Source organism: Pelophylax lessonae, assembly GCF_965119305.1.
Source record: "Pelophylax lessonae genome assembly, chromosome: 5".
Lineage (NCBI taxonomy): Eukaryota > Metazoa > Chordata > Amphibia > Anura > Ranidae > Pelophylax > Pelophylax lessonae.
Window position 1 is genome coordinate 182,681,195 of NC_138772.1, and position 23,249 is coordinate 182,704,443.

Below are 23,249 nucleotides of genomic sequence, written 5' to 3' on the forward strand. Positions count from 1 at the left end.
TGTGGAGCCCCCGAACTGCCCAGACTACATAGGGAGCAGCGGTAAGATTGTTTGGGACTTGGTGTCACCCTTATCCAGAAAGGGGTACCATTTGTACGTGGACAACTTTTACACAAGCGTGCCACTATTTAGTCACCTTCTCGATTTACAAATTGGCGCATGTGGCACCGTGCGACCTAATCGGCGGGGCTTCTACCAACGGCTTGTAAATTCCCGTCTTAGTCGGGGGGCGAGAGCCTGCTTGAAAACGGACAAATTGCTTGCGGTGAAGTGGAAGGATACACGGGATGTTTATGTTCTGTCCTCCCTTCACGCAGACACGACGATCCAAATCCCTACGGCAACTGGCGTTATGGAGAAACCCCTCTGTGTCCACGAATATAACCTTAATATGGGAGGGGTGGACCTTAACGACCAGCTTTTGGCGCCGTATTTAGTTGCCCGTAAAGCCAGACGCTGGTACAAAAAAGTGTCTGTTTACCTTTACCAATTGGCTATGCTGAACGCCTTTGTCCTATACAGGGCATCAGGACTAACTGGATCCTTCCGGGAATTCCAGGAAGCGATCATCCTTGCCTACCTGTACCCAGGAGGCATGCCTGCCCAACTTCCCCTTCCAGATGCAGTGAGCCGGCTGCATGAGAGACATTTCCCATATGTCCTCCCGCGTACCCCTACCCAAACTCACCCCCAAAGAAGATGTTGTGTCTGTAGCAGGCGCGGATTTAGGCGTGACACCCGCTTTTATTGTCCCAGATGTCCTGACCAACCTGGTCTCTGCAGCGGGGAATGTTTCGAGCGCTACCATACACTAGTGGAGTATTAGTGTAGAGTACAGCACGACACAGTGTAGGGCACACAAACACAGGGTCTCGAAGGATGTTGGATGTCCATCGACATTTTGAGAGACCCAAGCTGGAAGATCGCAGTCCCAAATCAAGGAACAGTTAGAAGGAAAAATAAAAGGATCCAAAAACTGTTGTCAGTCATTTTATATGTTCTTCTACTCTTCCTGCTGTAATGTACTTTTGTTTGTTTTTTCATTCTTTTGTGACCTGTTTCTCTTGCAGGTACTCGTCGGCTGCCACGGCATTGATTTTATATATTCTGACACAAACAGCGTTTGCGCTCAGCATATATGGATACCTTTGCTGGCAGCAGCTGTGGTGATTTTCTGATTTCAGCACTGCTGTTAAAATCCTATTTTGGTATACGTGGATAGTGTCGTGTATACCCATCATTAAATTCAGTGGGTGGTTGTTTGGGCGGTTAATGATGAGTAATACTACGCATTATTCCTGTGCTGATTTCTGATAGGTTCTCTTTTTTTTTCGTTCAGCCCACAGGCTGCAAAAAAAAACCTATATGCCAAACAAGGACCAGCAATGTACTGGTACGTTGCTGGACTTTGAGTGGTTATACCAGGATGATGCCTGCAGATTTAGGCATCATCTTGGTATAGTTTTTTACAGCCAGCGTTCGGCTTGCATGTAAAAGCAATCCTAGCAGGTAATTGGCCGCTAGACTGCTTTTACATGCAGTGGGAGGGGACGACCCCCCCCCCACCGCAGCCTTCCGTGGTTTTTCTCGGGCTCTCCTGTCCCACCGGTTAACCCGAGAGTGCAGCTGGTGGTTCAATTATCTAACCATAGAGCTAATTGGAGATGAGAATTGCTCCAATCATCTCTATGGCCTAAGATACCGAAAGCTACGAGCATTTCATGACTTCTGTTTCGCCAGAAATAAACAGGGCCATTGGGAAAGTATTTTATCACACCAATTAATGTGTGGTCAGATGCGCTAAGGTCAGAGGAGAGATCTAGAGTCTAAAAGACCCCAATTTTTTTTAAAAAAGAGTACCTGTCACTACAGATTGCTATCATAGGGGATATTTAAATTCACTGTGATAACAATAAAAATGATTAAAAAAAAAAAAAAAATGTAAGGAAAGGTGTCAAAATAACATAAAAAAGAAAAAAAAAATCAAGACCCCCCCCCCCCGTCCCCCCGTGCTTGCGCGCAATGGCGCACGCAAGCGTTGGTCTAGTGTCATATGTAAACCGCAATTGCAGCATGCATGTGAGGTATCGCCGCGAACGCCAGGTCGAGTACAGTAATTCTTGCAGTAGACTTCCTCTGTAAGTCTAAAGTGGTAACCTGTAAAGACTTTTAAAGGTTTTTAAAAATGTACGTACTTTGTTGCCGCTGCACAGGTGTGCGCAATTTTTAAAGCATGTCATGTTTGGTATCTAAGTACTCGGCATAAGATCATCTTTTAAATTTTACCAAAAAAATTGGAATTGTATAGTGTACTTGTGCAATAAATTTAAAAAAAAATGTATTTTTTCGCAAAAATTGCGTTTGGAAAATCTGTGCGCAAATACCGTGTGACAAAAAAAATTGCAACATCCACCATTTTATTCTATAGAGCCTCTGCTTTAAATAAATATATAATGTTTGGGGGTTCAAAGTAATTTTCTAGTAAAAAATGTTTCATGTAAACAAAAAGTCACAGAAAAGGCTTGGTTTTCAAGTGGTTAGAAGAGTGGGTGATGTGTGGATAAGATTGAGCATAAAAAGCCGGGACAGTTCAAACACCCCCCAAATTACCCCTTTTTGGAAAGTAGACACCCCAAGCTATTTGCTGAGAGGCATGGTGAGTCCATGGAATATTTTATATTTTGCCACAAGTGTCGGGAAAATTATTATTTCTTTTTTTTTTTTTTTTACAGAAAGTTGCCACTAAATGATATATTGCTCACACATGCCATGGGTATATGTGAAAAGACACCCCAAAATATATTCTGCTGCTTCTCCTGAGTACAGGGATACCACATGTGTGACTTTTTGGCAGCCTAGCTTTGTACGCGACCCCGAAAACAAATTCACATCTTCAGGTTTTCTAATGGCGTAAATTGCTGATTTTACCCCTTACTACCTGTCACAGTTTCAGAGGCCCTGAAATTTCAAGATAGCACAAACCCCCCCCCAAATCACCCCATTTTGCAAAGTAGACACTCAAAGCTGTTGGCTGAGAAGCATGGTGAGTCCATGGAATAGTTTATATATAATTTTTTTTTTTTTTTTTTACACAAAGTTGTCAGTAAATGATATAATGCTCACACATGCCATGGGTATATGTGAAGTGGTTGTGCAGTCTTGGCATTTCATGGCCTCCGAAACTGTGATAGGTAGTCAGGAGTGAAATCAACAATTTACGCCCTTGGAAAGCCTGAAAGTGGGGGTTGGTTTTCGGGGTCCTGTACTCGGCTAGACTGCAAAAAAGTCTCACACATGGGGTATCCTTTTACTCGGGAGAAGCAGCAGAATGTATTTTGGGGTGTCATTTCACATATACCCATGGCATGTGTGAGCAATATATCATTTACTGACAACTTTGTGAAAAAAAAATATATATATTTCCCGGAACTTGTGGCAAAATATAAAATGTTACATGGACTCACCATGCCTCTCAGCAAATAGCTTGGGGTGTCTACTTTCCAAAATGGGGTAATTTGGTGGGGGGGGGTTTGTTTTTATCTTGGAATTTTAGGGCCTCCGAAACTGTGACAGGTAGTGCAGAGGTGACATGCACAATTTACGACATTAGAAAACCTGAGAGTGTTGATTGGTTTTCGCGGTCCTGTACACAGCTAGGCTCCCAAAAAGTCTCACACATGGGGCATCCCCATACTCAGGAGAAGCGGCAGAATGTATTTTGGGGTGTCATTCCACATATACCCATGTCGTGTGAGAGATTTATCTTTTAGTGACAACGTTGTGTAAAAAAAAAAAAGTAATTTTCCCAAAACTTGTGGCAAAATATAAAATATTCCTTGGACTCACCATGCCTCTCAGCAAACAGCTTGGGGTGTCTACTTTCCAAAATGGGGTCATTTGGGGGGGGGTTTTGTGGTATCTTGACATTTCAGGGCCTCCTAAACCGTTATAGGTAGTGAGAAAATGCAATGAAAAATGTACGCCCTTTGAAATTCTGATGGCGGGGATTGGTTTTCGAGATCCCGTACACAGCTAGGCTCCCAAAAAGTCTCACATATGTGGTATCCCTGTACTCAGGAGAAGCAGTAGAATATATTTTGGGGTGTAATTACACATATGCCCATGGCATGTGTGAGCAATATATCATTTCAATGACAACTTTGTGTGTAAAAAAAAAAAAAAAAAAAGGAGAATTTATTTTTAGTCATTTTTCAAACACCTGTGACAAAAAAATGAAATATTCAATGAGCTCAACATGCCTCTCAGAACATTCCTTAGGATTAGGATGTCTACTTTCCAAAAGGTGGTAGTTTGGGGGGGTTTTGTACTGCCCTGCCATTTTAGCACTTCATGAAATGAGATAGGCAGTCAGAAATTAAAGCTGCGTAAATTTCAGTATTTACACCATAGTTTGTAGACGCTATAACTTTTGCGCAAACCATTAAAAATACGCTCATTGAATTTTTTTTTTTGTCAAAGACATGTAGCTAAATATATTTTGGTCAAAAAAATACATACATTGAGTATATTAGATTTTTTTTTAAAAGACAAAGTTGATTTTTTTTGTCATGTCATTTTTTTGCAAAATTTTCGCTCTTTTTTTTTATTAATATCGCAAAAAATAAAAAGCGCAGAGGTGATCAAATACCACCAAAAGAAAGCTCTGTTTGTGGGAAAAAAAGGACGTAAATGTAGTTTGGGTACCACATTGCATGACCGCACAATTGTCACTTAAAGTCACTAAGTGCCAAGTTGAAAAAAGGGGTCTGGTCAGGAAGGGGGTAAAATCTTCCGGGGCTTAAGTGGTTAATGATGCCTGTCTTCACATTCTATTATGTGGCAGTCAACAGCGTTTTCTCCGCTTTGCTGTGGGAGAGGAGCATTATACGTTTGTGGAGTTACGCTTTGGTCTCGTCTCTGCTCCTCGGGTCTTCACAAAAGTTAATTTGCTTTGTTAATGTTTCTATATAATACCTCCTATATAGGGTATGTATTACTAATGCCATTGTTCTGGTGCATGAATATATTTCATCATATACTGGAATAAATAACTTAAAGCTTTTTATTTTATTCAACGATATAGGAATGTGTGTAAGCCTCCACACTGTACACCACCTGAAACGCATTGGGGTATCTGAAATACACCCACTACTCCCTGCATCATTCAGTTGTAATATTTTATGTATTCAAATTTATATTTGGGCATTTTTTATCTAAAGGGGCTGCTGTCGCATGACTGTGCATTGTCACTTTGTATGTACATATAGTGATTACTATTTTTTATTTTTTACGATGTTTCAATAAACGTTACTTTTATTATATTTTGGATAGTGGTTGCCATTATGAATCAACCTCTAGGGGGTAATTTCTTGCTCATTTTCAACAAGGGATGACGGCCACCCCTATCCAGGACCTCCACTGATTGGTATTACTTTCTTTTTCTTTTTCAGGCTGGTGATGGGAAAAGTTTTCTGTGTAAATGTTCATTTATTGAAATCTACAATGAACAGATATTTGACTTGCTGGACTCTGCATCTGCGGGACTTTTTCTTAGGGAACATATAAAGAAAGGAGTCTTTGTTGTTGGTGCTGTGGAGCAAGCAGTGACCTCTGCTGCTGAGGCATATCAGGTAAGTTCATTAATGTATACATCTGCAACATTAGGAGTAGAATTCTTGATGTAATGGACCTTAATTTTCATTTAGCCTTAAAGTGGTAGTATACTCCGCTTTTTAACTTTTACCTACAGGTAAACCTATAATCAGGCTTACCTGTAGGTAAAATTAATATCTCGTCTGGCAGACCTTCAGAGCTCCTTGTAAACTCCTTGTCGGAAAGTAAACTCCCGCGCACATGGGTGGGAGTGATGTAATTGCGGCTCCAGCCACTCACAGCGCCGGAGCCTCCAAGCCCGGATGAGACGCCAAGGGAAGATGTCAGCTGCCTCATTGTTTTATGTAAAACCTTTATCTCAGAAGGGGCAAAAAAAAAATGTTTTTAACTGATGTTATAAATATTTTCTGGAGTTCAGCTTCAATTTGTTACTGTATCTAGATCTACTATCTAGCAATGCTGCTGTCCATTGTGTCCAAAGGTGCCCAATAATCCAAAGTGGGGGCACTCTAATACTACATCTTTTGATTGTTAAGCTGCAATATATTACATTTTTAGTTTTAGGTTTAATACGTTTTTTTTTTTTTTTTGGCCAGAGTGGTTTTTGACACATTTTAGGCCTAGAAAGCCGTTGCAATTTTTTGCCACACAATATTAGTACATGTTTATTAAGGTCCATAAAGACATGTGACCTGACCTCGGAGCGGAAAACTGCAAGCCAGGCCTTTTCTCCAACGCCTGTGTCTGACCTCACAAATGCACTTCTAGAAGAATGGTCAAACATTACCATAGACACACTCCTAAACCTGGTGGACAGTCTTCCCAGGAGAGTTGAAGCTGTTATACCTGTAAAGGGTGGGCCAACACAATATTGAACCCTACAGACAAAGACTGGGATGCCATTAAAGTTCATGTGCGTGTAAAAGCAGGCTTCCAATACTTTAAGGAATGTATGTATTAAGATCAGGTTCTTGGTAAGACCTCAGGGGGTTGTTGGTTTTATTTTTATTTATTTTTTTTTTACGCTTCCTTTTTAAAAATTTGTGTGTGTAAAATTGCAACTAAATTTGGTGTACACATATTTCCATAGGTGACTCTTCACAGGTCATTAGTTTTGGAGCAGGGGTGGGGAACCTACGTCCCGGGGGCCGTATGCGGGAAGTCATTTGGTCCGGCCCCCCGTGCAGCTGAGTCTGTGTCTCTCAGCTGATCTGTCAGAACGGAGCCAATGCTTCCTGTATAGTTCCGGCTCCGTTCTGACAGTCTGAGTGAGTCACAGGCGGAGTGATATCAAATGCACTCCGCCTGTGACCAATACAGGAAACATCGCCTCTTCCTACAGCGCGGCGCCGCTGCTAGCCAGCATTTCCCGCCAACAGCACACACAGCAGTACCAGCCAGAGCCAGCAGTACCAGCCAGAGCCAGCAGTACTCACAGCAGTACCAGCCAGAGCCAGCAGTACTCACATCAGTATAAGCCAAAGCCAGAGCCAGCAGTACCCACAGCAGAACCAGCAGTACCCACAGAAGTACCAGCCAGAGCCAGTAGTACCCACAGCAGTATCAGGCAGAGTCAGCAGTACCCACAACATTACCAGCCAGCAGTACCTACAGCACAGTACCAGCCAGCAGTACCCACAGCAATACCAGCCAGCAGTACCCACAGCAGTAGTAGCCAGCAGTACCCACAGCACAGTACCAGCCTTAGCCAGCAGTACCTAAGGCAGTAACTACAGCACAGCACCAGCCTGAATCAGCAATACCCACAGCAGTACCATCCTGAGCCAGCAGTACCCACAGCACAGTACAAGCCAGCAGTACCAGCCTGAGCCAGCAGTACCAGCCAGCTGTACCCACCAGCAGTACCAGCCAGCTATACCCACCAGCATTACCCGCCAGGAGTTCTTTTCAAAACTTACCACCACAAAGTTGGTATGTTATTAAAGCGCTCACAGAGGGTGCTGCTCTCTATTATGGCTGCTAGTAGAGGCAAATGGTCAGGCGGGGTTCAGGCAGGACACTGGTACTTAGACGAGTTGTCAGCTGGAACAGCCTTGGGGGGGAGTAGGGCTCAGATGCCTGGAGGCTGAGAGTGTTGGGCTGACCCCGGGTGTAAGGGGGGAGGGGGGAGGGGGAGTCCGGGTGTGGACGATCCACTGTTCAGTGGGTGGATGAGGATGGGTTGCACTCCGGGCTGCTCTCCGGGTGAGCGAAGCAGCTCAATGTTAATCATAAAAGAAAGGGGGAATAAAGCGCCAGTAGAGTGCAGTTTTGAAAGAAGGAAGTTTTATTAAAAAAGGAACAGGTGACTCGATAATGGACTCACTTCAGTGCAGTCACTGTGGTGCCCTCCCTGGTGTAGGTCAGTTAGCTCGGTGCCTGCTCTGGGTCCTGATGCGGTCCAATCATCCGGGAGAAGTCCGGGGTCTCTCAGGCGACTTCCGGGTCGGATCGGCATAGGAGATGTGGAGCGTTGTCAAGTGACACTTAACAAAGGAGTGCGCATGCCCGCCAGCGGCATGTTGCGCATGCTCCGAAACATGTTGTGACGCCCGGATACGCCCACCAAAGCCCAGACACCCCGTGACGTCAGACGCAGCCGGAAGAAGCCTCCACAACGCTCCACATCTCCTATGCCGATCCGACCCGGAAGTCGCCTGAGAGACCCCGGACTTCTCCCGGATGATTGGACCGCATCAGGACCCAGAGCAGGCACCGAGCTAACTGACCTACACCAGGGAGGGCACCACAGTGACTGCACTGAAGTGAGTCCATTATCGAGTCACCTGTTCCTTTTTTAATAAAACTTCCTTCTTTCAAAACTGCACTTTACTGGCGCTTTTTTCCCCCTTTCTTTTACCACCACAAAGTTGACTGCGCTCCAGACTGACCAACGCAAACCTGGAAAACCAGTTGCGAGTAGCAACATCCTCAATACCAGCTAACATCACACACCTCACCAAAGAGAAGCAGTTGCAGCCATCACATTAGGGGTGAGTTAATTACATTTTTGACCAAATATAACAGGTACATTTTTAAGTTGATAATTTTGTACGGCCCCCGAATGATTTTATAAATACCCAAATGGCCCTTGGCAGAAAAAAGGTTCCCCACCCCTGGTTTGGAGTGAAGTATAAATGAGGGCCCTAGAATTATTGCTCTCTAGTAATATGTAACGTGTAGAGCAATTGACATTTTTCAAAGATAGGTGTCCCTGATCCTGTGCATTTACCGGGTGCTGGGAAGTAAGTGCTTGGATGTCATTTCAATTTTTTACACTTTTATTGCGATTACAGGAAGCTGACAAGCCATTGACTTTCCCAGCCACAGCATCCAGGGAAAGTGACAGCTGCAACCAGCACACGTGTTGTTACCTGGTTCTTGCCAGCAATCTGGTGGCTGTACAGCTACATCTGAATGTTATTAAAAAGTGGTTTTGCGCTCCCAAATGCTAATGTGCTAGAATCCCTTTAAATCTGTTTTGCATAGGAAAATGTGAGTGTTTTTATATTTAGTGTTTAATAAATCGGTTGTTTTAAAAGATAAAGCACTATGTCCAGCTTTCTCTCTTTATGATTTGGGCGTATGGATAGAAGTGTAAAAGGAGGATTCCATATTCAAGATTGCCACCAAAGGAGTGAAACAATGTAAAACAGTTTCCCCAGAGAGGGACAAAAGCACATATAGGCCATTGGTTGGTTGGTCTTCTCCCCCAGGTGAGGGCACATCGGATGAGGGGATTATCAGTACTGTATGTGGATGATTGGAGCACATAGTGGTGAAAACTAATTGAGGAAGCAGTCGTTTGGATATGTGAACACAAGCCTGTTTTTTTATGAAAGATTGAGCATATGCAAGAAAATTCATACCAAAGGACACTTTATGGACTGATGCATTTTGTTTTGGTTTGGTTTTGTTTATGGTGTATATGTGGTTTGATATATGCTGATTCTGAAAATTGCTATGCAAACAGATTTAAAAGGATTACTGGCACATTAGCATTTGGGAGCGCAGCACTACTTTTTAATATCGTTTTGCTCATTGGTACACATTTAGAGAGTGTGTATAGGTGTGAGCGATCCGCTTTGTAAGTTTTTCGTTCTGTAGTCTAGCACTCAATAGCACAACATAGCAGCGTGTAAGTACACCCATTTTTAATTTACATCTGAACGTTGACAGCTTGTTAAGTGTGTGTAACCCCCCATCTGCTGCTGTTGGTGACAGCAGCTAAAGGGTAAACTTTTATTCATTTATTTTTTTTTCCCCGAGACGTTTGGGACATTTTTGTCATAGGTTTTTATGGCTTCTCAATTGATCTCACAGATGACACAGATGACTTCATATTGAGGACTACTTGGATTATGCTGCCATCATTGGGTGAATGGACAACAGGCAAAAAGTCAGCAATCCTTGCCCATGTACAACCCATCCCAGCTCAGATATATCTCCAGTTTTTATCTAGTGTTTCTAGGTGATGGATGTGCCTACCTACGTCTCTGGATACTTCCTCATATGCTTTAGTTCCCCTGGTTACTGGCCTGCTCCTAACAGCCCTGATGGGATAGAGATGGAATCCCAAACAGTCACTGCAGCCAGTAGGCCAAGGAGCACAGTACCCAGACCTCACATGCAACAGCAGTGTACCATATAAACTCCCTGGCAGTTTGTTCTACAGGTCCAGTGCAGTGATTCCCCGGAGTGGGAGTGGAGTCCCTGAAGGCCCTGCGGGGTGCGGCCACCGTGATGGGTAAACCTTGAGCCTGTTGGCCTAGCTACATGGACTAGTGAGCACCTCCTGATCTAGGGGCGCAGGAGGCAGTCTTTACCCCTGCTGACTACCATGCCCTTAAAACTTGATCAAAGCATATTTTTTTATTCCAGAGAATCGGACTCTTGATGGATGACTTGAGGTTTCATACGGCAGCTTTCATGGGTGGGCACTATACCTGCCCATATGAGAAGGAGCCTATGGCACTAATATTGGTTAGCAGAACTTTGCAAAAAGCAAATGGAGAGGCTGCCCTTTTGAGAATGAATGCTTGTTCGGACTGCTCTTGGATGCCTTCATCCAGAAGGTGACAATGGAAAAAAAGCACCCCCAATATACAGTTGGGCAAACAAGTATTTAGTCAGGCACTAATTGTGCAAGTTCTCCCACTTTAAAAAGATGAGAGAGGCCTGTAATTTTCATCATAGGTATACTTCAACTATGAGAGACAAAATGAGATAGAGAAATCCAGAAAATAACATTGTCTGATTTTTTTTTTTTTTTTTTTTTTTTTTATAATTTATTTGCAAATTATGGTGGAAAATAAGTATTTAGTCAATAACAAAAGTTATTCTCAATACTTTGTTATATACTCTTTGTTGGCATTGACAGAGGTCAAACATTTTCTGTAAGTCTTCACAAGGTTTTCACACACTGTTGCTGGTATTTTTGCCCATTCCTCCATACAGATCTCCTCTAGAGCAGTGATGTTTTGGGGCTGTCGCTGGGCAACACAGACTTTCAACTCCCTCCACAAAGGTTTTCTATGGGGTTGAGATCTGGAGACTGGCTAGGCCACTCCAGGACCTTGAAATGCTTCTTACAAAGCCACTGCTTCGTTGCCCAGGTGGTGTGTTTGGGATCATTTTCATGCTGAAAGACCCAGCCACGTTTCATCTTCAATGCCCTTGCTGATGGAAGGAGGTTTTCACTCAAAATCTCACAATACATGGCCCTATTCATTCTTTCCTTTGCACGGATCAGTCGTCCTGGTCAATTTTCAAGTAAATGTTCAGGACAACGGTAAAATGAAATTTCTCTTACGTCCTCCGACAGTCGCCGACTCCTCTAAGTCATCACTATTGGGTATTGACTTCCACTCCACAGGAGTAGCTAGGCATAAGTCTTAGTCAAAAGAACAAAAGCATTTAGCATAGACACACCCATGGGGGCTGTCCCACTGGTCAATACCCCCCTGCAGTGATCCCTCTCAACTCAGTTTTTCTGCCTAGCGTCAGGAGTAGTTAGGCTTCCCTGTGCTGGGGCTACAGTCTCAGCCTTTCTAATCTTCTTTTTTTCTTTTGATTTTCTTTGAAAATGTCAGTTTTTTTCTTTGATATACTAGCTGTTTTGTCAGCTTTAGTTTTAGTCGGTTCTTCGGATGAAGATGGATCTTGCGGAGCTGGGAATCAGACTGACCCACCTGGTTCTCCAGGGCAGAAGGTCGGAGGGACCCCCAGCCCGCCATTGAGCGTTCAGCCATGTGTTCGTCCTGGCATTATGAACGACCCATCCCTGCTCGCAGCAGGGATGCAGCCTGTGAGGTGGCTACCTCACTGGACACATCTGCAGTGCTGAAGTGTCCTGTCCTTGGCTAACGGCATTCCCTGTCAGATGAGGACAGCGGCTTTCCGTTCATAGAGGCACCCCACGCCATCCGGTACAGGTAAGTACTTTCTGTCTGGGGTGGCAGTCCTGTGTTGCTGTGTATTCCCCATGTCTGTGCCTGTGTGGGGCTCCCTGATGCGATCCCTGCGGGGGTCTCCTTTTACATGCGCTGCGGTGCTGTGTGGTTTTGGGGCCCCTTCCCCTGTGTCACTGCGGTGTTTTGGGGGTGCAGACTGTGTGTGCGGCGGCCGCAGCGGGTAAAAACCGCGCGGTCCGCCATTTTAAGTATGGGCAAGCATGTCTGGCTTCACTGTGGGCTTAACTGCATGCTGTTTTGGCGCCATCCGGCGCCATCTTGTGTGTGGCAGAACGATCGTTCCAAACACATGTTCGGCGGCCATCTTGCCGAAGCCTCCCATTCAGTTCTATGGGCAGCCATTTTCCCTGGGTCTTGCAGCTTATAGTTCAGACTCTGATGACCTCACTTCCTTTTCCTCTGAAGCAGCGATCGGTGTGGTAACACTCTGTGGGGGCTCTGCAGACTGTCTCTTCCATAACTCTGTTTTGTCCTTCCTGGCTCAGTTTTGTCTCCTTTTGGGGGCCTGTGTTCACTGTGCATATAGCGGTGGGCTGCACACTCCGCAGCGATCATATAGGGCCAGTACTTTTTTATTACACTTTTTTGTGTAACTTGGGCAATGGAATCTCAGGACAGCAAATTCCCTCCAGCCCTGGTTGGGGACCCCAATCCTACTGTACCCCCTGTTATACCTGATTTGGCCGCCGTAGTGGTGTCTTTAGTGTCCAAAATGGAGGTGCTGATGGCTGAACGTGCTGCTAGGAAAAGGCCTAGATTATCTATCTCCTCTGATTCAGATGGTGATGTGGCTGCTGTGGCGGGCGTGCCCTTTTCAGGGTCTTGCTCATCCCTGGACCCACTGGGGTCTGAGGGGGTTGATGATTCTCCCCTGGGGTCGCCTGAAGAACGCGCGACTATGGATGAGTTGATTTCTTCTGTGAAAGAAACACTACATTTGGAGGATGAGCCCACTCCTCCGGGCATTGTGTCTTCATTTGGTACACACAGGACCCGCAAGTCGGTGCAGGTTTTTCCCTGCCCCGCTGAATTTCATTACACTGTGAATGAACTGTGGCGCTATTTTAAAACGTCCCTTCACGGTTCCATAGTCTATTTAATGTGCTTTATCCCTTTGTGACGGCTACGGGCTCGCGCTGGTGTGTGCCTCCACAGGTGGATCACGCGGTGGCCGTCTTAAACAAGGCTACCTTGATTCCCACCGAGGACACCCCGGTGTTCCGAGATCCCACATACAGGAGGTTGGAGTCTCTTGCCCGCCATTCCTACACGGTAGCGGGTTCCTTGCTCAAACCTATTTTCGCGTCCGTTCTGGTGGCTCAGGCGGTGGCGGATTGGACTAAGGTGCTTAGACGCAACCTCGCGTCTGATTCTGCCCCACCTGCCACGCTGGCTATGGTGGATCAAATTCACCAAGGACTCATGTATTTGTGCAATGCAGCCTTGAATGAGGCCCCTTTGGCCGCACGCCTGTCGAGTGTCGCGGTGCTTAACCGTCGACTGGTCTGGCTGAAGAGCTGGTCGGCTGACCAGACATCACGGAAGACAGTTGCTGATTTTCCCTATGCAGGTTCTCGCCTTTTTGGCGAGGCGTTGGATATCTTGGTAAAAGGCATCACGGGGGGCAAGAGCGCGATGCTGCCCCAGAACCCGAAGAACAAGTCCTTTCGTGGCAAGCGGGGTTCCGCCTCTCGACCCAATCAAGGGTGCTTTCATGCCTTTTAGGAATCAAACCAAGGGCAAGCCCTTCAAGGGCAAAGGTAGCCAGAAGTAGCCCTGGGCGGGCAAGCAGAAGTCCGGCAATGCCGGTGCGGCGGGTCAATCCGCCTCTGCCTGAAGGGGCGCCCTCACCCATTTCAGGGGTGTGGGGACATTTGCGCGGTTTCCTCCAACCTTGGCTGCTTCGAATTCCGGACAGGTGCGTTCAGGAAATCATTCGATCAGGGTACAAGATCGAATTCCTTTCCCGGCCGGCGCACAGATTCTTTCCCTCAAATCTTCATTTGACCCCAGGGCGCCTGCAGGACCTGCATCAAGCGGTGCAAGACCTCCTTGCCCAGGGGGCGATTGTCCCGGTGCCTCATCGGGACAGGTTTCGAGGGGTTTTATTCAAATCTGTTCACTGTGCCCAGAAAGGGAGGGCAAGGTACGTCCTATTCTGGACCTGAAAGCGCTGAACCGATTCGTTCCCGTTCGGAAGTTCCGTATGGAATCTCTCCGCTCTGTGGTGGCCTCCCTGAGCCCAGGGGAATTCCTGGCCTCTATAGACCTGAAGGATGCGTACCTACACATCCCCATTTTCGAGGGTCACCAGAGGTATCTTCGGTTTGCGATAGCGGAGGACCACTATCAGTTTGTGGCATTTCCTTTCGGTCATGCTTCGGCTCCAAGGGTCTTTACCAAAGTGCTGGCGCCTGTTCTGGGCCTGCTAAGGGCACAGGGCATTGCGGTCTTGGGATATCCCGACGATCTCCTCTTAAGATCGAGTGCCAGCCAGAACCTACTGCGCGATAAGTCCACCATGGTACAGACGCTCCAGGAGTTCGGATGGACCATCAACGTACAGAAGTCGACCTTGTCTCCTTCGGTTCGTCTTCCCTATCTGGGAATGATCCTGGACTCTGCTCAGGCAAAGGTGTTCTTGCCGGAGGACAAGCTCCGGACCTTACAGAACGAGATCAGGTCCCTCAGGGACAAGCCATCCTTGTCACTCCGGACCTGCATGCTGTCCCTAGGGTTGATGGTATCGGCCTTCGAGGCGATACCCTTTGCTCAGTTTCACACACGGTCTCTTCAAGCGGAGATCCTGGCCAGGTGGGACAGACTACCTCAGTCCTTGGACCTGAGTGTCTCATTGAGTTGCCGGACCAGAATGGATCTTCTGTGGTGGCTCCAGTCCCCGGCTGTGTCAGAATGAAAATCCTTCCGGTCGTTACTGTGGATGGTGATTACCACGGATGCCAGTCGGGCTGGGGTGGAGTCCTGGGCAACCTGTCTGCCCAGGGCACTTGGTCGGGGGAGGAATCCTCCCATCCGATCAACATATTGGAATTACGAGCGATCAAGCTCTCTCTTCCAGTGGTCGGATCAACTTCGGGGCCGTCCTGTTCGGGTACAGACGGAAAATGCTTCCGCTGTGGCTTACATCAACCACCAAGGGGGCACCAGGAGTGCCCGGGCGGCCCGGGAGGTGACCGGCATTCTGTCTTGGGCCGAGACTCGTGTCTCGGCGATTTCAGCAGTTCACATTCCGGGTGTGGAGAATTGGCAGGCTGACTATCTGAGCCGCCAGACCCTGGACCAGGGGGAATGGTCCCTGCACCCGGAGGTCTTCCAAATGCTGTGTGCGAAGTGGGGATCCCCGGACGTAGATCTGTTCGCGTCTCGGCTAAATCGCAAGGTGGAAAGATTCCTGGCAAGAACACGCGATCCTCTGGCAGACGCCTCGGATGCGTTGGTGGCCCCTTGGCATCAGTATCGTCTGATGTATGCCTTTCCTCCGATTCAGTTGTTGTCCAGGTTCCTTCGCAGGTTAGCCTCGGAACCCCATTTTGTGATTCTGGCGCTGGACTGGCCACGCCGGTCCTGGTACGCCGATGTTGTTCACCTGGCAGTAGCGCCTCCGTGGCGGCTGCCACTGCGGGAAGATCTACTGTCTCAGGGACCGCTCTTCCATCCTGCTTTACAGTCGCTGCCTTTAACGGCCTGGCTGTTGAAAGCCAGGTCCTGAGAGACAGGGGTCTCTCCCCAGAGGTCATTCCTACTCTAATCAAGGCTAGGAAAGCCTCATCTGGTAAAATCTATTACCGTACATGGAAAGCTTATTTCGCCTGGTGTGAGTCCAGGGGCTTCTCCCCTCGCTCGTACTCTGTGTCGAGAGTGTTGGCTTTTCTCCAGTCTGGTGTGGACCAGTGCCTGGCGCTGGCCACGATAAAGGGCCAGGTATCTGCACTGGCTATTTTCCAATGCCCTGTGGCGTCTCTTTCCTTGATTCGCACCTTTATTCAAGGTGTGCGACATTTAGCCCCTCTAATGTCCGTGTTACAGCGTTCTCCCTTTGAAAACATCCAGGAGATATCGTTGCCTCTGCTGTCTAAGAAGGTTGCTTTTTTAGTGGTGATCACTTCAGCTCACAGGGTGTCGGAGTTGGCGGCGTTGTCTTGCCGCTCTCCTTACTTGGTGGTTCATAAGGATAAGATGGTCTTGCGACCTAACTCTTCCTCTCTTCCTAAAGTGGTGTCTGATTTCCACCTGAATGAGGACATTGTGTTGCCTTCGCTCTGTGCGAAGCCCAAACTTCCCAAGGAGGTTGCATTGCATTCCTTGGATGTTGTCAGGGCAATCAGGGTTTACCTGTCGTCACTGAATCCTTTCGGAAATTGGATTCCCTCTTTGTCCATCCTGAGGGACCTCGGAAGGGCATGGCTGCGTCTGCGGCGACCATTGCCAAATGAATCAGACAGACGATTGTACAGGCCTATGCTTTGAAGGAACGGGTTCCGCCCTTCCCTGGTGAAGGTGCACTCTACCAGATCGATGAGTACGTCCTGGGCCTACCGGCATCAGGCTTCGGTGGCCCAGGTGTGCAAGGCTGCGACTTGGTCTTCGGTGCACACCTTTTCCAAATTCTATAAGATTGATGTTCTGGCATCAGCTGATGCTTCCTTTGGCCGCAAAGTTCTCAGTGTGGCAGTGCCATAGGGGACCCTTGTGTTTTTGTGGGTCCCTGGCTTTTGGGGTGTTTATCCCCTGGATATTTGTTTTCCTGGGTTGTTTCTCCTGTTGAGCCTTTTCTATTGCCCAGATGGTTCTCTTACTGTGCGTGTAAGGTTCCTTTCTCTGATGTGGGTACTGCGTTGCCTTTTCTACGGTTGCGTCTCCCACCCCTCATGTCTACACTGCTTTGGGACATTCCAATAGTGATGACTTGGAGGAGGCGGCGACTGTCGGAGGACGTAAGAGAAAACTGAATTTTTGTAAAATCTTACCGTAAAAAATTCCTTTCTCCTCCGACAGTCGCCGCCCCCGCCCCTCTTTTGGGTTTTTTTCTTGTACACCTACTGCTATTCTACCAAACTGAGTTGGGAGGGATCATTGCAGGGGGGTATTGACCAGTGGGACAGCCACCATGGGTGTGTCTATGCTAAATGCTTTTGTTCTTTTGACTAAGTCTTATGCCTAGCTACTCCTGCGGAGCGGAAGTCCATACCCAATAGTGATGACTTAGAGGAGGCGGCGACTGTCGGAGGACTCAGAGAAAGGAATTTTACGGTAAGATTTTACAAAAATTCCGTTATATTGACCTGAAAGCACTGCAATTAATAGTTGGTCAGTTTTTCTAATCTGCATTGCTAATTTAAGGAGTGTGAGCCAATTTTTAGTATGTATTTTGCATGTTTGGTAACGTGCTTCGGTTTGATTGGTAATGTGTTTTTTGTTTTTCTTCTTCCTTTTTTTTTTTTTTTTTTTTTTTTCTTTTTCAATATCTTGCCAGGTTCTTTCTACTGGATGGCGGAATAGACGAGTAGCTTCAACCTCGATGAACAGAGAATCCTCCAGGTCTCACGCTGTCTTCACTGTCACAATTGAATCTATGGAAAAGGTTAATGAAATTGTTAACATAAGATCTTCACAACTTAACCTCGTGGATCTTGCTGGATCAGAAAGACAGAGAGACACTCATACTGATGGAGTCAGGCTTAAGGTGAGCTTAAAATTAATATCTCTAATTCATATAAACTGTCTTTCTTCCTCTATTTTCCCCCTCTTCTTTTTTTTTTTTTTTTTTTTAATTTATATTTTATGGCGTTATTGATATAGTACTAGTCTATGTTACATTATCGGATGGTCTATGTTACATTGTCGGATGCCATGGAAAATGTGCTCATGTGCTGACCTGAAACTAAAGTAGAGGAATGATGTGCAGAGAGTGTACCTTGGTTAAGGTGAACCCCTGGTGCATGCAAACAGGGTAATTCATAAAGGTTGGCGACACTATATTATTTCCATCATACCTTGGCACAACAAATGTCTGTGGGGAAACTGGTACGTGAACTTGGTTTAAGTATCACGTACGAAGGTGCACTGAAGCAGGAGTGTCTATCTGGACGCTGTTCTCAGGGCAGCGGAGCTTTCTCCTCGTTGCATCTGTCACACAAACTGCGCCAAGGATTTTCTGAAACTGGGTGGGCAGATCTTCATGTGGATTCAGACACAAATTCTCCATCAGGTCTGCGTCCCATGTGATTGACAGCATGAACCTATAGCCAATAGACACCCTGCTGTTGGGGTTACAAAATCCACTCACTGCCTGTTGTCCAGCACAAGGAGAGAGCAGACCTAATAAGGGAATGGTGTCTCATTTTTCCCCATCAGACTTTGTCCACTGTCCGCTTCACTAGTTACTAAGGTACTAGGAGTTTGTTGTCTGTAAAAGCTGAAAGCGCCCTTAACTACTTCATTACTGGGCTATAGCTGCAAGACATCTACAGCGCACCTCTGTTGTTCCCAGGAGGATGTCCATAGATGTTGTCCCCCCCCCCTTGGAACCACACCCCACGGGGTGCGCGCTGATCACTGTAAAGGGCCAATCACACCTTTTACCATGTGATCAGCTGTGTCCAACTGAATGCAGTGTAAACAGACTTACCAGTTATTGGCATTATTTTCCCCGTACGCTGTCACAGCGTGAGGAAAGAAGAGCCGGTAATGGCAAGTGTGACAGGGTACATATACGAAGATAATCAGGGCATTGATTATCACTGCTGTCTCATCAGCACACTAGTGACGAAGAAAAATTACTTATTTGCAAACTTTTATAACGCAAACTGAATGTATTATGCAACTGAGAACAGAGGGAATGTGACCAAAGGGAAACGTGGTATTTTTTAGTGGTAGTGTTTGTGTGTATTAGAGCTGCACGATTCTGGATAAAATGAGAATCACAATTTTCTTCCTTAGAATAAAGATCACGATTCTCTCACAATTCTCGGCGTAACATCTTTCACATTTATACAAAAAAATTGGGCTGACTTTACTGTTTCATTTTTTATTTTTTAATTCATGAAAGTATTTTTTTTCCCAAAAAATTGCATTTAAAAGACCGCTGCGCAAATACAGTGTGACATAAAATATTGCAACAATCGCCATTATATTCTCTAGGGTCTCTGCTAATATATATATGTGAAGCTTTGAGCTGGCTTTTGCCACATGCTCTTAAGGGGGGCTTGTTGGAGTTTCTACTGACCGGGTTTTTCCTGGTACACAACGGGGGGTTGAGATGGGTTTCCATGCTACCCTGGGGGTTGGTGACTAGGGCAGAGATGTCCTCTGGGCTTCCTGCTGCAGTTGTTTGGCTGGGGGAGCAGATGGTTTGGCATCCGCGGGCCACGCTTCACGCGGCCGGATGAGGCCCCAAATTTAGGCGGCGGCCCCAATGAGGGTGGCTGAAGCCACTACCATCAGTTTGGGCATCTGCCCTCTCCTTTGCTACCCCTGGGTGGTTGGCTCCTATGAGACTTCCACATAAATTTAGGCCACAACTTGCAACTTACTAGGCCGAGTCGGCCTCTTTTGAGAGGGCGGCCCCAGTGAGCCTGGCTGGGATGAGTGCACTTGTGACTGGGCCTCCACACAAATTGAGGCCTCAGCTTGCGGCCTACTAGGCCATGCGGCCAGCTTGGCACCTCCCTTGGGGTGGCGCTGTGGGGTTTAATTTTTTGATGGCAACCATGCCGCCATTATGGAGGAGGGCACCTACCCCTTTTCAGCACTGCAGGATCATCAAGATACCCTGCCTGTGCATCAGCATTGTGCAGGCCTCTGTGGAGGGGCTTGGAGGGGGACCCCCCTTGTTTTTTGCGGGGGTCCAGTAGGTGGTCTATTCCGACCCTGGGTCGGCATCCCTCTTGTGGGCTCGCAGTCGGCGGCCCTCCCCTGATTGTTTTTTTTGGGTGACCTTAGTATATAGCTTCAACCGCCCTCCCCTTCCTCATCTGTCCATCAGATCCTGAATCTGTTTTGGCCGACGCGAATCGCCCTACTGGGTCTGCATCCACACACTGAGTGCTCAGACAGTGAGGATGTTTCCTTTGCTCCTCTAGTCGTGCATGAAAAGGCACTGGTGGATGCACTGATTGTGTTAGAGCGTGAAATTTTAAACATGGTGGAGATGCTGCGTCGGAGGCGCCACAGGTCCTCCACTATGGTGGGGGGGGGTTCCCCTTTCCCGCTTACTTTGACAGCATTGTTACAGAACAGTGGGGTTGTCCAAAACACACTCTTGTGGTCCCTAAGTGTTTTGCTATGTGGTATCCTTATAAGGATTCCCTGCTTAAAAAGTGGACGGTCCCACCTATAGTGGAGTCGCCGGTTTCCAGGTTAAATAAAACTACCTTCATTCCGGTTGAGGAGTCCTTGGCCTTTAAAAACCCAGTTGATAGGAAATCAGAGGCTCTGGCCCGCCATATGTTTCACTATGGCTGGTTCGGCTTAGGCTGGTATTTACTATTGCCCTGGTGTCGCAAACATTTACGCCGGGACCTGGAGGGGAAACAGCTTCCCCCTGCCTTTGCGGAGTTGGCGGATCAGTTGATCCAGGGGCTACAGTTTATCTGTGATGCCTCTTTGGATGCGGCTCCTTTTGATTTTAGGCGGTCTGTATCAGTAGTGGTCCTTCAGCATCTTATCTGGATGACCATGCTGATCTGCAGACCAGACTTCTAAGAAGGCCTTATCTGATCTCCCCTTTTGTGGGGGGATTGCCTGTTTGGAGGCTACCAAGGGCAAGCAGCCCCGTCATAGACGTGGGCCATTCTCAGCTCAAAGGAGGCCTTTATCTCCCTTAATGGATAAAAGTCCTTCAGGGCCTCTCCTTGAGGTTCCAGGAGGACCTGGTCTGGCTAGAGGACGGCTCTGTAAGAATCGAGGACATGTCGTTTTAAGATGGGGGGGGGGGACTCAAAATTGCGTTTTTTTTTTTTTTTTTTTTTTATTATTTGATTATTCGTGCAGCTCTACTTTCATTGCTATTTTAAACTAAATAGGTTGTTTTACAAGGTGATTGTTTACAATCACTTTAAGGCAAGCTCAATTGCCCAGTTTGAATCCAGACCTTCACAATGCAACTGTCTGACATTGTGAGAGAAGTCAATCAGGTCCCTGGACAGACCAATTTGTTTGATATTGAGGACCAGGTTGTTTCTGGCTTTGTGGCTCAGGAATTCGGTTCTTCGGTACTTTCTTTCCATTTTTTTTTTTTTTTTTTTAATGGAGGATCACTACAGTGGATGCCTGTCAAGCTAAGGTGGAAATCTTTGCACCCTGTCTGTGCAGGGAATTGAGTCCTCTGAGGACTCTTATCTCTTGATCAACATCCTGGAGCACTATATACATCTCCACTCTTTATATTTTAGGTATTCATCACTTACATTGAAGGCAGCTCTACACAGGACACCCTGACTTAGCAAGGAGAGGCGCCATACTCCTTATTTCTATCTAATGGAACAAAACAATAAGTTACTTCAGGCATTAAAATATTATTTACTCAGTTACATATAGAAATTGCTTTTCCAAAACCTTTTTTCTTCTATATTTTTACTGCACAAATGCTGAGGTACTTTCACAGTATTTCAACAAATATATTGTGGCACTCATAGGCCATTATCCATAATGTATACATATGTATCAAAAAGGGGAGATCTTTTCGGACTGTGCAGGCCAGAAAGGAGCACACCTAGGATAATATAAAAATATCAACATTTATTTTACATATATTAAGTTAGACTCGTCTCAATAAAAGAACACCAAATACATAGCACACATTGAAAAACAAGTGGTTACATAGCTACTTGGACTGTACTTTCTCTTTCGTTCATTGACTGACACAGCTCCTCATCTTCATGACTATATGGGTTATACTACCCCCCCCCTACATGAGTAGGACACTAGGCAGCCAAAAACTTGACTATGCCTATGGGGCAGTCCCAAGGGGTATACTCCTAATCTCTGCTATAGATATTCAGTTTTTTTTCTGCCTAGTCAGGAGTAAGGACCTAGTTCCTTGCTGGGATCTCAGGTCCTGGCAAATTTTTCCTTTTTAATGGAATTTTTTCCCTCCTGTAGATCTTAAAGGAATAAAATCAAGTGCCGAACTGGGCGACGAACTGGATATTCTAGATCCTTAAGGTTCCCCCAGTCTGACCAGTGAGCGTGTGTCGGCCGCGACATAGCCCCATTGGACGGGGGCTGGCCTATGAGTTAAAATGCTTGCGAGGGTGCATACGAACTGGCTTCTGCCTGATTCGCAGCGTTGCCTCATGATTCGCAGCGTTGCCTCATGACTGACAGCACCCACATTACAATGGAGCGGTGCCCACCCTGTTCCTGGTGTGGTAAGTAGCTACCCCCCTCTACCCCTGGAGAGTTTTGGCAGTCAGCGTTCACTCCCCCTTTCTCGGTGGTCGGTCTGTCTGTTCTTTGGTATGTTATGGTAGTAACGCGCTCAGCGTCTTATTCAGAGGTTGTCTTTGGGAAATGGACGTATGAGTGCTGCCAGCATTGCTGCAGAGGTTGAAGGGATGGATGGTCAGCCTTTCAGTGCTCTGACCATACGCAGCACATTGCATCAAATTGGTCTGCATGGCTGTCGTCCCAGAAGGCAGCCTCTTCTAAAGATGATGCACAAAAAAAGCCCGCAAACTGTTTGCTTAAGACAAGCAGACTAAGAACATGGATTACTGGAACTATTTCCTGTGGTCTGATTAGACCAAGATAAACTTATTTGGTTCAGATATTTTCACTTAGTGGATATTTTCACTTAGGGGTGTACTCACTTTTGTTGCCTGTGGTTTAGACATTGACAGCGTGTTGTTATTTTGAGGGGACAGCAAATTTACACTGTTATACGCTGTACACTCACTTTACACTGTAGCAAAGTGTAATTTCTTTAGTGTCACAAGAAAAGATATATAATAAAGTATTTACAAAAATGTGAGGGGTGTACTCCCTTTTTGTGAGATACTGTGTGTGTGTGTGTGTGTGTGTGTGTATATATATGTGTGTGTGTGTGTGTGTGTATATATATATATATATATATATATATATATATATATATATATATATATATATATATAATATATATAAATATTTTTTTCCTTTTTTGAT

The 23,249-nt window shown here is 46.2% G+C and overlaps 1 protein-coding gene across 1 annotated transcript in view; it reads left to right on the forward strand.

Moving 5' to 3' along the window:
* Window positions 1-23,249, forward strand: part of KIF15 (kinesin family member 15) — a gene marked incomplete at its 3' end in the record, with an annotated part of 260,968 nt that overhangs the window by 53,956 nt on the left and 183,763 nt on the right. Inside the window, exons 7-8 of the mRNA XM_082258917.1 lie at window positions 5,451-5,630; window positions 17,581-17,790. Coding sequence (XP_082115043.1) covers window positions 5,451-5,630; window positions 17,581-17,790 — 390 coding nt within the window. The remainder of the gene's footprint in view (window positions 1-5,450; window positions 5,631-17,580; window positions 17,791-23,249) is intronic.